The sequence below is a fragment of the Aotus nancymaae genome, unplaced genomic scaffold (genome assembly GCF_030222135.1).
Source record: "Aotus nancymaae isolate 86718 unplaced genomic scaffold, 86718_ANA_hifiasm-v0.15.2.pri h1tg000029l, whole genome shotgun sequence".
Classification (NCBI taxonomy): Eukaryota; Metazoa; Chordata; class Mammalia; order Primates; family Aotidae; genus Aotus; species Aotus nancymaae.
In genome coordinates, this window is record NW_026988442.1 from 84,915,591 (window position 1) to 84,929,439 (window position 13,849).

The following is a 13,849-nucleotide window of genomic DNA, read 5'->3' on the forward strand; positions in this document are numbered from 1 at the left end:
CTCTCCCACTGACCCCCAGCTCAGGAGAGGAGGGCCACTCACCAGGATGGAGAGGATCACAGGCCCGCGAATGATCCACCAGATGGATGTGTTGGCATTGATGTCCCAGCACCTAAGGGAGGGACAGCTGGGCATGGTTACAAGTGGGAGCTGGGCTGACCAGCAAGGACATGTTCCCTGAGGTGGCCCTTGGTAAGAAGGACCCATGTTTGTGGCACTGAGCCCCTGGACTGTGTGCACAGCACCGTCAGAACCCACCCCCTTCTGCCCAGATCCAAAAGTTAGCTCACTGTCAGAATTCACCAGCGAACACGGTGGCAAACTCAGCTACCAACAGAGGCCAGGAAGATGACATCAGCAAGTGAAGCGGTGGATGGCTGACATGCGACCTCAGGATGCAGGGACATCAGGCCTGGAGGGTACTTGGCAAACTGGGGAGCATGTGCCCTGTCCAAGACAGCCGCAGCTCTGCTCCAGCTCATTTTTGCCACAAGGAAAAATGGAACATCTTAAAAGACCTCTCCATTTTTTTTTTCTAGATGGGCTGAAAAATCCAGACTTTTTAAAAAAGTGAATTCACCCAATACAAAAATTATTTTGAAGCAATTATTTGGGGCTGAATTTGGACTATAGACACTTGGATGTCTCATTTGACCTCATCCACTTATTGGCCTGGTTGTGTCATTATGCACTTAAGAAATCAACTCCCACACTGCCCTGCTGCCTCACCTCTTCCCAAGTTTCTCTTTTTTTTTTTTGAGACGGAGTCTTGCTCCATCACCAGGCTGGAGTGCAATGGTGCGACCTCAGCCGATCTTCTTTCAAGCTTGCTCCCCAGGTACCTACTCCCAGGTGAGTCCCCTGGGCTCACCTCCACCCTCAATGCCCGACTTCTTTAGAGCCTGACTCTGCAGGGCTCCTAAACACCCAGGGGTAAAGAGGCATCCAGGAGGGAGATCCCAGGAGGAAGGAAAAGCTGGGCTGCCCTTCCTTGAGTTTCCTCTATGGAGTGACACCTGCCTGGAGTCGCGTAGCTCTTGTCTGGCATCTGACCCACACACAGAGCAGACAGGCAGCAAGAAGACAGGAAGGCCAGGATGGTGGCCAAGGCTGCTCGGCCCACCTGGAAACTCACACCTGGGAAGCAGTGAGCATCACTCTAAGGAACTCATCGTGGCCTCTACTTTGAGAAAAACGCCTTTCCTAGATAGCTCCAAAGAAGTATCTGTGCTGTTTGAAAAGCTGGACGATGTCAGCTACATTCTTGTTATCCTCCTTCCAGTAGCTTACCCAACGTCTTCCAGAACGTGTCTGGCGATAGCCCACAAAGCAACAAAAATGGCTGGAGAACCTGAGGATTAAAAATAAAGGGAGATGCAGAGGAGACAGGACTCAATTTTCAGCACACATATGGGAACAGGAACAAGTGGTTACCCCAGCCCAGCTACTGAGTAGGTGCCAAGATTTGATGTCCGCAGAGATCCCTCTGCCATCCTGTGTGAACATGGTGCCATGTGCCTCAAGGGTGCCAGGCATGGCCTGGGAACTGTGGCAGAATCAGAAGGATCCCAAAGGCCACTTGATGTTACGGAGTCTCCTGGGAACCTGAGCTGGACTCCGGAGGACCACTGTGGAGCACAGAGGGGCTGGGACTCCTGGGCAAGCTCGTGGATCCATGGAGGGGGCTGGTAGAGCCCCCATCTCATACTGTGATCTGCCTGGCCATCTTCCTCCTCTGCAGCAGGGAGGAGGAGACGGAGAAGGGGTGGGCACAGGTCATGAAATAAACATTGATTTTATTCAAATATTGGTTTGTAAAAAGCTTGGCCATTACAACTAATGGCTAAGGTAAGCCATCACTGTCATGTTTAAACAAAAACATATTTTGGACTAGAGATGCGATCAGGTCTGCAACAATCTGGAAGAGAAAATACAACAACATTTCCTGACTTCTAGTTAAACGTGGCAAACTGAACTCATACGTTTATCCCTACTTCCCCTGAAGCCCCTCTAAGATGATAACAAAGAAAGAGAAATGGTAAAAGCCCATGAGGACAAAGGCTGAGAGGAAGGGCAGAGTGGAGGAGAGACGGCAACACGCTTAGGAACACAGACGGCTGGCAGAGGAGTGGCAGCTGATGTTCCGAGCAGAGGAAGCTGGAACAGAAGTGCTGTCTGGGCAATGCCACTGGGGAAGTACCCAAGGAGGCTCTAGGGCCAGGGCACCCAGTACCCAGGAGGCAGGAGGCAGGGTGGGGGCTGGGGCCGTACAATGCTTTGAAGTCTGGATAAGAAACAGATAACCACCCCAGGCGGCCAGCACTACCCTCAGGAGACCAAATAGTTAGCTGCATATACCTGACAGAGTTTCTTCTCTGGGAAAACTGAACCAAGGAAAACGGGGCTGCAGCCCAGCAGAGGGCCAGAGCGGGTGCTCCACCAAGCAGGAACGGAGTGATGGTCTATACCAGCGTTCAAGGTGGCTCTTAGCACCGGGTATGTGGCTGGTCCCTACTGAGTTGAGCACTAAGTGCAAGATAGATACTAGATTTTGAAGACTTGGCACAAATAAAAGAATGTAAAATATGGCCGGGCGTGGTGGCTCACACCTGTAATCCCAGCACTTTGGGAGGCTGAGGCAGGTGGATCACCTGAGGTCAGGAGTTCGAGAGACCAGCCTGGCCAACATGGTGAAACCCCATCTCTACTAAAAATACAAAAATCAGTCAGGCATGGTGGCAGGCACCTGTAATCCCAGCTACTCGGGAGGCTGAGGTGGGAGAATCGTTTGAATCCAGGAGGCAGAGGTTGCAGTGAGCCAAGATCACACCACTGCACTCCAGCCTGGGTGACAAGAGAGAAAATCTGCCTCCAAAAAAAAAAAGTAAAATTTATCATTACCAATGTTTATATTAATTGTACATTGAAATGATACTATTTTGGTTACCTTGGGTTAAACAGAATAGATTATTGAAACGAATATCACCTGTTTCATTTTACTGTGTTGACTGTGGCTACTATAACATTTTAAGCTAGATGTATGGCTCAGATTCTTTTTTTTTTTTTAGCATAAATACTTAAATCAGATTCTATTTTTTAACGGACATGCTCATGCCGACTGGTAAAAGCCCCAGTCCCTGGGCCACTTAGTTTTCAGGCCTCTACGAACAGGTTTCTACCCCTACCCCAGCCCTCTGCCCGCCTCCCTGCCACTGCAGGCTGGAGATTAAATGATTCTCTAGAGAAACTGAACAGTCCCAGACAAAGGGCCTATAGATAGCCATGGGGGGGACCCCCCAACACTTCCAGCCCAGTGTCCCTAGAGAGACAAACCCCACACCCCCGACAGCCTTTAGCCAGCTCTGAAGTGATTCATTCTTAAATAGGAACAGACAGCCAAGGTCACCAACATCTTATTACATAAAAGACAAAGACCAAAACAATCAGAGAAAAGGAACTCAGAGGAAACAGACCATACAGGAAGCAGAAGGAACTTGAACAAAACAACTCTAAGGAACGCTGTCGGAGAGATAAAAGGTCGCGTCCACAAACACAAACAGGATCAGAGAACAAGAAAGGGGGCTTAGGAACCGCACATATGATAACCAGACTTAAAAATGCAATAGAAGGACTGGAAGATAAAGACTAGGAATCCCTCAGAAAGCAGAATAAGAAACAGTGGAATGAAAAGTAGGAAAAAGAAATTAGAACATTAGAGGTTATTCCAAGATGTACATCATTAGACTAGAGGGAGTTTCAGAAAAGAGAGGATAAAAAACAGAAGGAAAGAAACAATTAAATAGATAACGTAAGAACATTTTCAAGAAATAAAAGCCATGAATTTTCAGACGAAAGGGACACCAGGATGCCAGGAAAAATGATGAAAAAAGACCTGCATCACAGCACATCCCTGTGACATTTCAGAACACAGAGAGAAGATCCTGCAGCTTATGTAGAGAGGAGTAAAAAGTTCGGGCAGCAAACTGGCATGGCACTTCCCATAACACAGATGCCAAAACACATGACCCTCAAAATTCTGGGGAAAACGAATTTTCAACTTGTTTGTTTTTGTTTTTTGTTTTTTGAGACAAAGTCTCACTCTGTCGCCCAGGCTGGAGTGCAGTGGCACCATCTCAGCTCACTGCAACCTCCACCTCACGGGTTCAAGTGATTCTCCTGCCTCAGCCTCTCCAGTAGCTGGGATTACAGTCACTTGCCACCATGCCCAGCTAGTAGAGACAGGGATTCACCATGTTTGCCAGGTTGGTCTCAAACTCCTGACCTCAAGTGATCTGCTCTCCTCGGCCTCCCAAGGTGCTGGGATTACAGGTGTGAACCACCGTGCCTGGCCTTCAACATGTTTTATGTCCAGCAAAACAATGAACTAGGCGTGAAGGTTGAGCAAAGATATCTTCAGACATGCAATACAAAAAAACGTTCCTTCCAGGTGGTCTTGGCTAGACAGATACTGGAGGATGTGCTCCCACACAACTAGAGGGTAAACCAAAGACAGGGAGACGAGAAAGAAAGGAAACAGGATTTGTGGAAGAAGGTGAAAGCTAAGAGAGCTGAGTGAGCTGGAGAACAACCAGCTCAAGTCAAGCAGGAAGGCAGAAAGCTCTAGAAAAAACACTGGCAAGTATACCAGGTTGAATAGTGTCCCCCCAAAATTCATGTCAACCCAGAACCTCACAATGTAACCTTACTTGGAAATAGGGTCTTTGCAGATATAATTGGTTAAGACGAAGTCATAATGGAATAAGGTGGGCCCCTACTCCAGTATGACTGGCATCCTTATAAGAAGACCATGAGAGATACACAGACAGAGAATACACCGAGGAAGAAGTCCATGTAAAGACATTTGCAGGAATGGAGCTGATGCAACCACAAGCCAAGGAATGCCAAGCATCGCCAGTCACCACCAGAAGCTAGGAAAGAGATACGGGACGGATCCTCTATCAGGGCCTCCAGAAGAAACCAATCCTGCCGACCCTTTGATTTTAGACTTCTGGCCTCCAGAACTGTGAGGGAGTAAACTTCTGTTGTTTTAAGCCACCAAGTTTGTGGCAAATTTGTTAAGGTAGCCTTAGGAACTAATATAGCAGAAAACAAACAAACAAATAGGAACTGATAGATTTTATATTGCATTTGATGATTTGGAAAATTAATAGCATTGGAAAGTTTTCCAGAGAATTTGAGAGAATTGATGCTAGCAATATACGAAAAAAAAAAAAAAAGCAAATGAGAAATGATTCCAGGAAAATAAAAAGTTAAATAAGATGAAAGTAAAACTATTGGCTGGGCGCGGTGGCTCACGCCTGTAATCCCAGCACTTTGGGAGGCCGAGGCGGGTGGATCACGAGGTCAAGAGATCGAGACCATCCTGGTCAACATGGTGAAACCCCGTCTCTACTAAAAATACAAAAATTAGCTGGGCGTGGTGGCGTGCACCTGTAGTCCCAGCTATTAGGGAGGCTGAGGCAGGAGAATTGCTTGAACCCAGGAGGCAGAGATTGCAGTGAGCTGAGATTGCGCCACTGCACTCCAGCCTGGCACCTGGCAACAGAGCAAGACTCTGTCTCAAAAAAAAAAAAAAAAGAAAGAAAATAAAACTACTGTACAGCACTTGTCTCGGTATAAAACACTATTTACAGGGAGGCCGAGGCAGGTGGATCATGAGGTCAAGAGATCGAGACCATCCTGGTCAAAAAGGTGAAACCCCGTCTCTACTAAAAATCCAAAAATTAGCTGGGCATGGTGGCGCGCCTGTAGTCCCAGCTACTCGGGAGGCTGAGGCAGGAGAATTGCTTGAACCCAGGAGGCGGAGGTTGCGGTGAACCGAGATAGTGCCATTGCACTCCAGCCTGGGTAACAAGAGCGAAACTCCGTCTCAAAAAAAAAAAAAAAAACACTATTTACGTAGATATAATAATGTATACACTGAATCTGATTTAACCAAAAATGATGAGAAACTACAATGGAAGAATGGAGGTAGAGGATTAAGAATTTTATATTCTTGGTTGGACGCAATGCCTCGTGGCTATAATCCCAGCACTTTGGGAGGCTGATGCAGGAGGATCGCTTGAGCCCAGGAGTTCAAGACCAACTTGGGAGACATGGCAAGACCCTCTCTCTACAATAAATATAAAAAATCAACCAGATGTGGTGGCGTGCACCTGTAGTCCTAGTTACTTGGGAGGCTGAGGCAGGAGGATCGCTTGAGCCCCAGAGCTAGAGGTTGCAGTGAGCTATGATTGCATCACTGCACTCCAGCCTGGGCAAGAGAGTGAGATCTTGCCTCAGAAAAGAAAAAAAGAATTTTATATTCTTATCTTCCATCATAAGGAGTCAATAACTAATGCTTCAAACAGACAAATCAGGAAATAGTAGTGTATTGCTTAGAAACACAGGAGTAAATCTTAGGAGGAACAAGTTAAGAGAGTGAAAGGGCATTAACTCTGGGGCCTGAGCTCAGGAATAAGAAGTGAAGGTGGGAGACAGCTTTTGTTTATTATAAACCTTGTGGTCTTTTGTTTAATTGTTTAAACCAAGTACATGAATGACTCTGATAAAAATAACAATTAAAAAAATACCTTGGGCTGGGTGTGATAGCTCATGCCTATAATCCCAGCACTTTGGGAGGCTGAGGAGGGAGGATCACATAAGGCCAGGAGTTCAAGACTAGCCTGGGCAACATAGTGAGACATTGTCTCTACAAAAAATTTAAATAAATAAATAAATGAAAATAAATTAGCTAGATATGGTGGTGCACAGCCACTCAGGAGGCTGAGGCAGAAGGATCACTTGAGCCCAGGAGGTTGAGGCTACAGTGAGCCATGATTGCATGGCTACACTCCAGCCTGGGTGACAGAGACCCTGTCTTGAAAAAAAAAAAAAAGTCTCCTCAATTCTTGGTGCTTTAGGCAAGAACATGGGTTTTGAGAGGCACTAGTTCATTATTTTCCATCCTTAGTGGCAAGTTGGTGGGAAAGTTTGAAAAAATTGTAGTGGTTTAAATTGGTAGCTCTGTGTGATCCCTGGACCCACAGCAAGAGCATCACCTAGGAATGTGACAGAAATGCAGAGTCTCGGGCCCCACCCTCGACCCACTGCCTCGGAGTCTCTGGGCGGGAAGTGCGGCAAGTTGGGTTTGACAGACCCTCACCGATGCTGATGCAGAACCGCCGGCACCAGCCGCTCACTCTCACTCGATGAGTGGGAGCCTGGGTCATCTATACGGCCTGTGCTATCACTCTTTTCTGGGCACAGACTCACACCTCAGCTGTTCTGAAAACGTCAAAGCTTTGAGTAAGTGTTAAAAACCTTAAAGGTGCTCACTCCTTTTCACTCAGGAATCCGTATCCTGGGATTCTGTATCACGTACAGAAAACACTTTGCCCATAAAGGTATTCATCACTGCGTGCTATTTATAATAGTGAGACAACCTAAGTCTCCAAACAATAGGTATGTGGTTAAATACATCTATATTACATCTATCCATCTATATGGTATTTTAAAATATTTATGAAAGATTTGAGGGTCTGGCTGCAGTGGCTCACACCTGTAATCCCAGCACTTTGGTATACCGAGATGGGCGGATCACCTGAGGTTGGAAGTTCAAGACCAGCCTGACCAACATGGAGAAAACTCATTTCTACTAAAAATTAAAAATTAGCCGGGCGTGGTGGTGCGTGCCTGTAATCCCAGCTACTCAGGAGGCTGAGGCAGGATAATCGCTTGAATCTGGGAGGCAGAGGTTGCGGTGAGCTAAGATCACGCCATTGCATTCCAGCCTGGGTAACAACAGCAAAACCACATCTCAAAAAAAAAAAAAAAGATTTGAAATAATACAGAAATTCAGAACGTGCTCATGTGTTAATGGAAAGAAGCAAAATTCAAATTTCTGTGTAGAGGATGACCACAGCTATATAAGGAAAAACTACAAGTAGAAAAAGAGGCTGAAGGAAATCCCAGAAAAAGTTCAATCTATGGGACTAGAGTAATTTTTTTTTCTACTTGAAAAAAACGTTTTCTGCAAAGTTTTACAGTAGGTGTGTACCCATTTAAGCCACCTATCTTTGGTGAAACCGGTATAATTTCAAGCAGGGGTAATGTACCTTTACATGAAAAGGGCTTCTCACAGATAGCGGGGCTTCAGGCCTTCCGGGGGCCCTTCGAGGTCTCTTTGGTGTCTAGCAGGAAAACAGGCCAGAAGGAAGAGAATCATTGCTGTTTTACATGCTACTCAATTCTCAGCACCCAGCACAGGGCTGACGTATAGTTGATGCTCCATAAAGATTTGAAGAAGAAAGGAAGGTTCTCATTATTTCATTCAAACGTCTTAAAATCCTGTGACAGAGATATTATCACAATGCAACTTGGATATCTCTGAACACAGGAAGTGCTCAAAGAACGTTGAATAAATTACGATCCTGCTATCACAGATGGGGAAACTGTCCATGTTCATTCAGCTAAATCTTGGCAGATCTGGGATTTAAAGCCTAGTGAGTTGGGCTCAGTGAGTTGGGTGCTTTTATGGCAGCGTCAGCTGCATAAGGCAAGTCCCTAGTCTCCAGGCGCGCTGGGATTGCTGGCCTCTGGAGACCCTGGCGTAACCCTACAATCTCCTGCTGGCCGAGGGTCAGGTGCTAACTGGGCTGCCGAGGTTCGGAAGCAGGAGGGCTCAGCAAGCTCTGCCAGTTCGGGCAGCTTCCCTAATGGGGAGACAGGGTCCTTGCAAATAAGGATTTAGACAAGCAGAAAAGGCTGCAGAGGACATTCCTGGCAGGGACACTTCTTAAAGGCGCCAGGAAGAAACCAAAAGAAGCTGATGCCTAGTACACATGACTATCTCTGTAAGCCTTTGAGTCACTCTCAGAAACCTGGCTCTCTGTCTAGAACTCCTCAGGATAACTTTCATACTTATCAAGTGAACAAATGGATGGATGGATGGATGGATGGATGGATGGATGGATGTTAATGGCAGGGTAAAAGTTAAAGGGCTTTGGAAACAGACAGGTCTTGGCTTGACTCCTGAGGTCTGTCCTTGTTTACCGTGTGAGTTGAGTATGTTATGTTCCGTCTCTGAGCTGAGGACTCTAGAGGCCTCTGGAGATTGCTATGATGATTAAATGATACATGTAAAGTGCTGAACTCAACATAGCAAGTGCCCAAAAAATGGAAGTCGTTTATCATCTTTGTTGACCAGAAAGGAAAAGGGAGAGAGATGGACTGGGGGCCCGCACTTGGCTGTCTCACTCTCATTCCCCCTCTTTCCTAGACAGAGAATCCTGAATTTCCTTTGAGAAGTCATGTGGTTAGAGTACCTTAGGCCAATCAGCATATTTCATTCTCTCAGGCCCCTGTGACTAGTTCAAGGATGTCTATGAGATTTAAGCAGTCCAACCAGAGTGCACCTCAGAATATTTGCTGAGAATGCTGGATGGAGTCTCTTTTTTTCTCTCATTAGAGTTTGGTACAAGGAAGTCTCTAGTCCAGAAGCTGTTGGCCATTCTACTGGGAACAGCGGCCTAACTATAAAGCTGATGTTACAAAAGGCAAAGTAGAGACACAAAGACACAGTGTTAAGCTGCTGGATTCAGCCTCTCCTGAAGTTGGTGATCCCTGACAGTCAAAAGGCAGCAAAAGCATCCTGATACAGAAAGGAAGCAAGAAAGAGGACACAGGAATGGACCATCTAAAGGCAGATGAGGCAACAAGCATTAGGTAGCAACAAACTTTAAAAAGCTCTGGATGCCAGAAACTGGGGCTAAATGTGAGCTATGATTTCCCACTTGACAGATAAGTAAACTGAGACCAGAGGGTTAAACATCAAGGAACTTGTCTAAGATTACACAAGTTAGCCGGATACGGTGGCTCTCACCTGTAATCCCAGCACTTTGGGAGGCTGAGGCGGGCAGATCACCTGAGGTCAGGAGTTCAAGACTGGCCTGACCAACATGGTGAAACCCTGTCTCTACTAAAAATACAAAATTAGCCTGGTGTGGTGGCACATGCCTGTAATCCCAGCTACTTGGGAAGCTGAAGTAGGAGAATCACTTGAACCCTGGAGATGGAGGTTGCAGTGAGCCGAGATTACATCATTGCACTTCAGCCTGGGCAACAAGAGCAAAATACCACCTCAAAAAAAAATCACACAAGTTAATTAAGTGTGGAGCTGGAACTAGAAGCCAAACCCTCCGACTCTCGACTCAGCGCCCCTTCCCACATACCACACAGGTACAGACCCCAGGAGAAACATACCCCATCCGAGCGCCACAAATCCCTGGAGGTACTTTCTTTCTGAGAAGAAGGAGAGGACGAGGAGTGTGTGAAGGTAGAGGCCTTCCACCAGCAGCCAGGAGTAGTTGGCCATGATGCAGTACTGGAACAACACCATGACCAGCTTGCAGCCCGCCTGGACAGAGAGAGGCAGCTGAGCCCAGGCCTGGTGGCAGCGGGCTTCCCTCTGGTGACAGGTCCCAAAGGGAACAACAGGGTGTTGTGGGGCAGGAGCCAGGTGACAAGAGCGGGCCTCTGGGGTTCAAGGCCATCTCCTGTGGCCTTCCTCCACCAGGCCTAAGGCAATCTCTAGAGAGTGGAAGTCCACAGGCCCAGGGGGTTCAGTCAAGGTGGCCAAGGAGCCAACACAGGAGCAGGAACTAGGTCCAAAAGCTAGCATGGGCTGCCAGGCTGGATGAGGAGACAGTCCTTCAATTACAAAACTGTCAGCTACTGCCCAATCGCCTCATTTTTTTCAGATGAGGAAACCAAGGCCTAGAGAGGGAAGAGATTTCTGAGCAAAAGGTTAACAAAATCTTTTCTAAGCTCAATTCCCTTGGAAACACATAATGAAGGGATGTGCCAACCATGTTAGGAGGCAACACTGATTATGGTAAAATGGCCCTGACTGGCACATCGCACTCTCCGCATATCTGATGGGGATGTCATAGTGTTGGACTTCCCTGACGCAGTGGCTGACTCTTAACAGGCATGTCCCCTGCAGGGATCCCTGGAAGCTATGCCTATAGAATTGTGGGGCACCAGGCTTCCACACCAGCACGCCTCCTGTACCTCTGCCATGGTAGGGCCTTTGTCCTTTTCTTTGCACTGAGCTGTCCCCTTGGGATGGGACAGCTCCTGGGATGGCCCTAGGGCTGCTGCAAAGACAAACCCAAGAAGAGGGAGCACCCCCTGCTGCCTGCAGGACAGTGGTGGTTCCTGCCTTATGGCCTTTCCAGAGACTCTGATTCCAGGCAAGGCCCATGGCTGACTTGTGAGTCTAATGTTTCGTAAAACCTGAGGTTTTACATAAAAGCAGGTTCCTTGCTGGGGCATTGCTGGCCTTGTCCAGTGCTGGTCAGTAATGAGGCGTGGTTAAGATTTAAGGCTCCTGACTCCCAGCAAGTACTCTTGTTTCGTCCTGGAGACCTCCTTGAGAGACATGGATCCTACCTGAAGAATCTCTCAGTCTGAGTCAGAAAATACACACACACAAACACACACACACACACACACAAACTATGAACAATACAAACAGGTGAGTGGTAGGAAGAAGTGGCAGGCAGGTTGCTGAACTAATCTCAAATTCCAATTTCCTTCTCCCTTGCTTGCCTCTACTATGGAGACTGTGACATAAAAAACTCAATCACCCTGTTTCCTTTGCAATTAAGTGTGGTTACATGACTCAGCTCTAGCCAATGAGATGTAGGTAGGAGTTTCTGGGGAGGTTACCCTTTCTGGATAGAAACGCAAAGCTGCCCATAAGAAAAAAAATGTTTAACCTTCAACCTTTCTCCTTCTAGGCTGGAACACAGACGGGAGGCCTGGAGTTGCAGCAGCCATATTGTAACCATGTGGTATAAAGCATGACATCAAAGGCTTACTCTAAGGATGGCAGTGCAGAAACAGAGAAAAAGACCGTGTCCCTCATGGTATCGTGCAGCCACTGCACCACCTCATCTGTGGACTGCTTATGTGGGAAACAGCCCCCATTTGTTTAAGACCCCAATATACAGTTTTCCATTACTTGCAGCAAAGGAATTCCCAACTGACACACAGGGTGATTGCAATGAATTGAGTCATCTGGACATTTGGAAAGAGAAAGGGGGTTAGATTTAAGAAAACACAACTGTTTTATTGCAAACACATGTATACAGACATACTGGCCCATGCTCACCCTTTTCTTTTTATGACCAACCCCCACCCTCTTCAGACTGGGTCATCTTTCTTCAGCCAGGAACTGGCAGAAGTAGGGAAAAGGGGAGTCTCCCTACGTATCTAATTCCTAGAGTGGCTAGTTCACTCCTGGACTCCGAGAGTTTATGGCAATCCCCACGAGCTTCTCTCCTACATGACCCAGCTTGTGCACATGTGGCTGTGGAATCTCCCTGAACCTCCTGGCTCAGCGGCAGTACTGGCCACTTTATCCTTGGTATTAAGTGCAACCTCAGCAGGAGCTTGGGGGAAGAACAACTAGGCTACTTCCCTCTCCAAGGTTAGGCTGGGGAAGACAGGAGGGCCTGGCGACACCCCGGGGCACCCAGGCCTGTTACCCTGTGGGCATCGCAGTAGGTGACATCATCCGAGGAGAAGAGCACGGCGTCCTTGATGAAGTTAGACACGGCGCGAAGGATGAAGGACACGAACAGGTGCATGTGGATGTAGTTGCGGGTGCAGTGGAGCCTCCTGGAGGGAGAGAATGTAGGGCTAGAGGCCAGAGCCCGAGGGGCTGGGGCTCACCCAGGTTCACCTGCCCCCAGTGCAGTGGGGAAACTGAGGCCCTAGACTTCAGCTCTTTCAGTATATCACACTCTGTAAGCATAACCTGAATGAGGACCTGGGTCCCCAGGTGGCCAGTCTATTTTGCTTCATACCGCAGTTAAAAACCAAAAAACAAAAACAAGGGCAAGCCACAGTGTGGCTCACACCTGTAATCCCAGCACTTAGGGAGGCCAAGGCAGGAAGTGATCACTTGAGGCCAGGAGTTCAACATAGTGAGACTTCTATATCTACAAATAATTTTTTTTAAATTAGCTGGGCATGGTGGTTCCTGCCTATATTCCTTGTACAAAAGGCTGAGGTGGGAGGATCGCTTGAGCCCAGGAGTTCAAGGCTGCAGTGAGCTATCATTGCCACCGCACTCCAGCCCCCGCAACAGAGCAAGATCTAGTCTCTAAATAAATAAATAAAAAGCCGGGGCTGTAGGGGCAACATTGTATTCTGCCCTGACCTACCACCATCTCCAGCTCCCTGAATTGTTTTGGGGGAGGGGTGAGGACGGCCACCAGAATGGGAGAGGGCTGGGGGCACAGAAGGAACACAGGCTGCGGGGAGAAAGCAGACCTCAGTTCTGCCACGTAGCAGCTATATGACCTTGAGCAAGCCTTTTCACTTCCCAGAGCCTCAGTGCCCTCCTCTGCTGCAGGGGACAGAAGTCAGTTACTTGCTCACTGCTTCTGGGAAAGCCATTCCGGCTCTGGGTTGGGAGGGCTCCACCCTTCTCACCCTCATGACAGACTCTACCAATCAGAGTGCTTCATCGCTGTCCATAGTGATTGGCTTGGAGGTGGGCATGTGACCTAAGCTCGGCCTATGAGAACTCTGAGGACTTTTACTAGAACCAGTGGGGAAGAGGCTCTTGTTGGCCCTGGTGTCGCTGAGCTAGCAGGATGAACGCCAGCAACTGCTGGTGGTTGTCTCTGCCACCCCAGCAGAAAGCGTCCCAGAGGATGAGGCCAACACAGAGCAGAGGAATGGAGGGAGACGGACCTAGTGCTCTGAGGCCGCTGCACACCTAGATCCAGCCATGCCTATAACAGATGCCCCTGAGCTTGCCGGGTCAGGTGGC

At 47.9% G+C, this 13,849-nt stretch overlaps 1 protein-coding gene across 2 annotated transcripts in view; it reads right to left on the reverse strand.

Annotated features, from left to right (window-relative positions):
* Positions 1–13,849, reverse strand: part of SCTR (secretin receptor) — an 82,521-nt gene that overhangs the window by 15,218 nt on the left and 53,454 nt on the right. For both annotated transcript variants that reach the window (XM_064382835.1, XM_021667935.2), the window contains exons 6-9: positions 12,555–12,687; positions 10,264–10,417; positions 1,291–1,351; positions 43–112 (exon numbers count right to left, since the gene is read on the reverse strand). In XM_064382835.1, the coding sequence (XP_064238905.1) occupies positions 43–112; positions 1,291–1,351; positions 10,264–10,417; positions 12,555–12,687 (418 nt within the window). The remainder of the gene's footprint in view (positions 1–42; positions 113–1,290; positions 1,352–10,263; positions 10,418–12,554; positions 12,688–13,849) is intronic.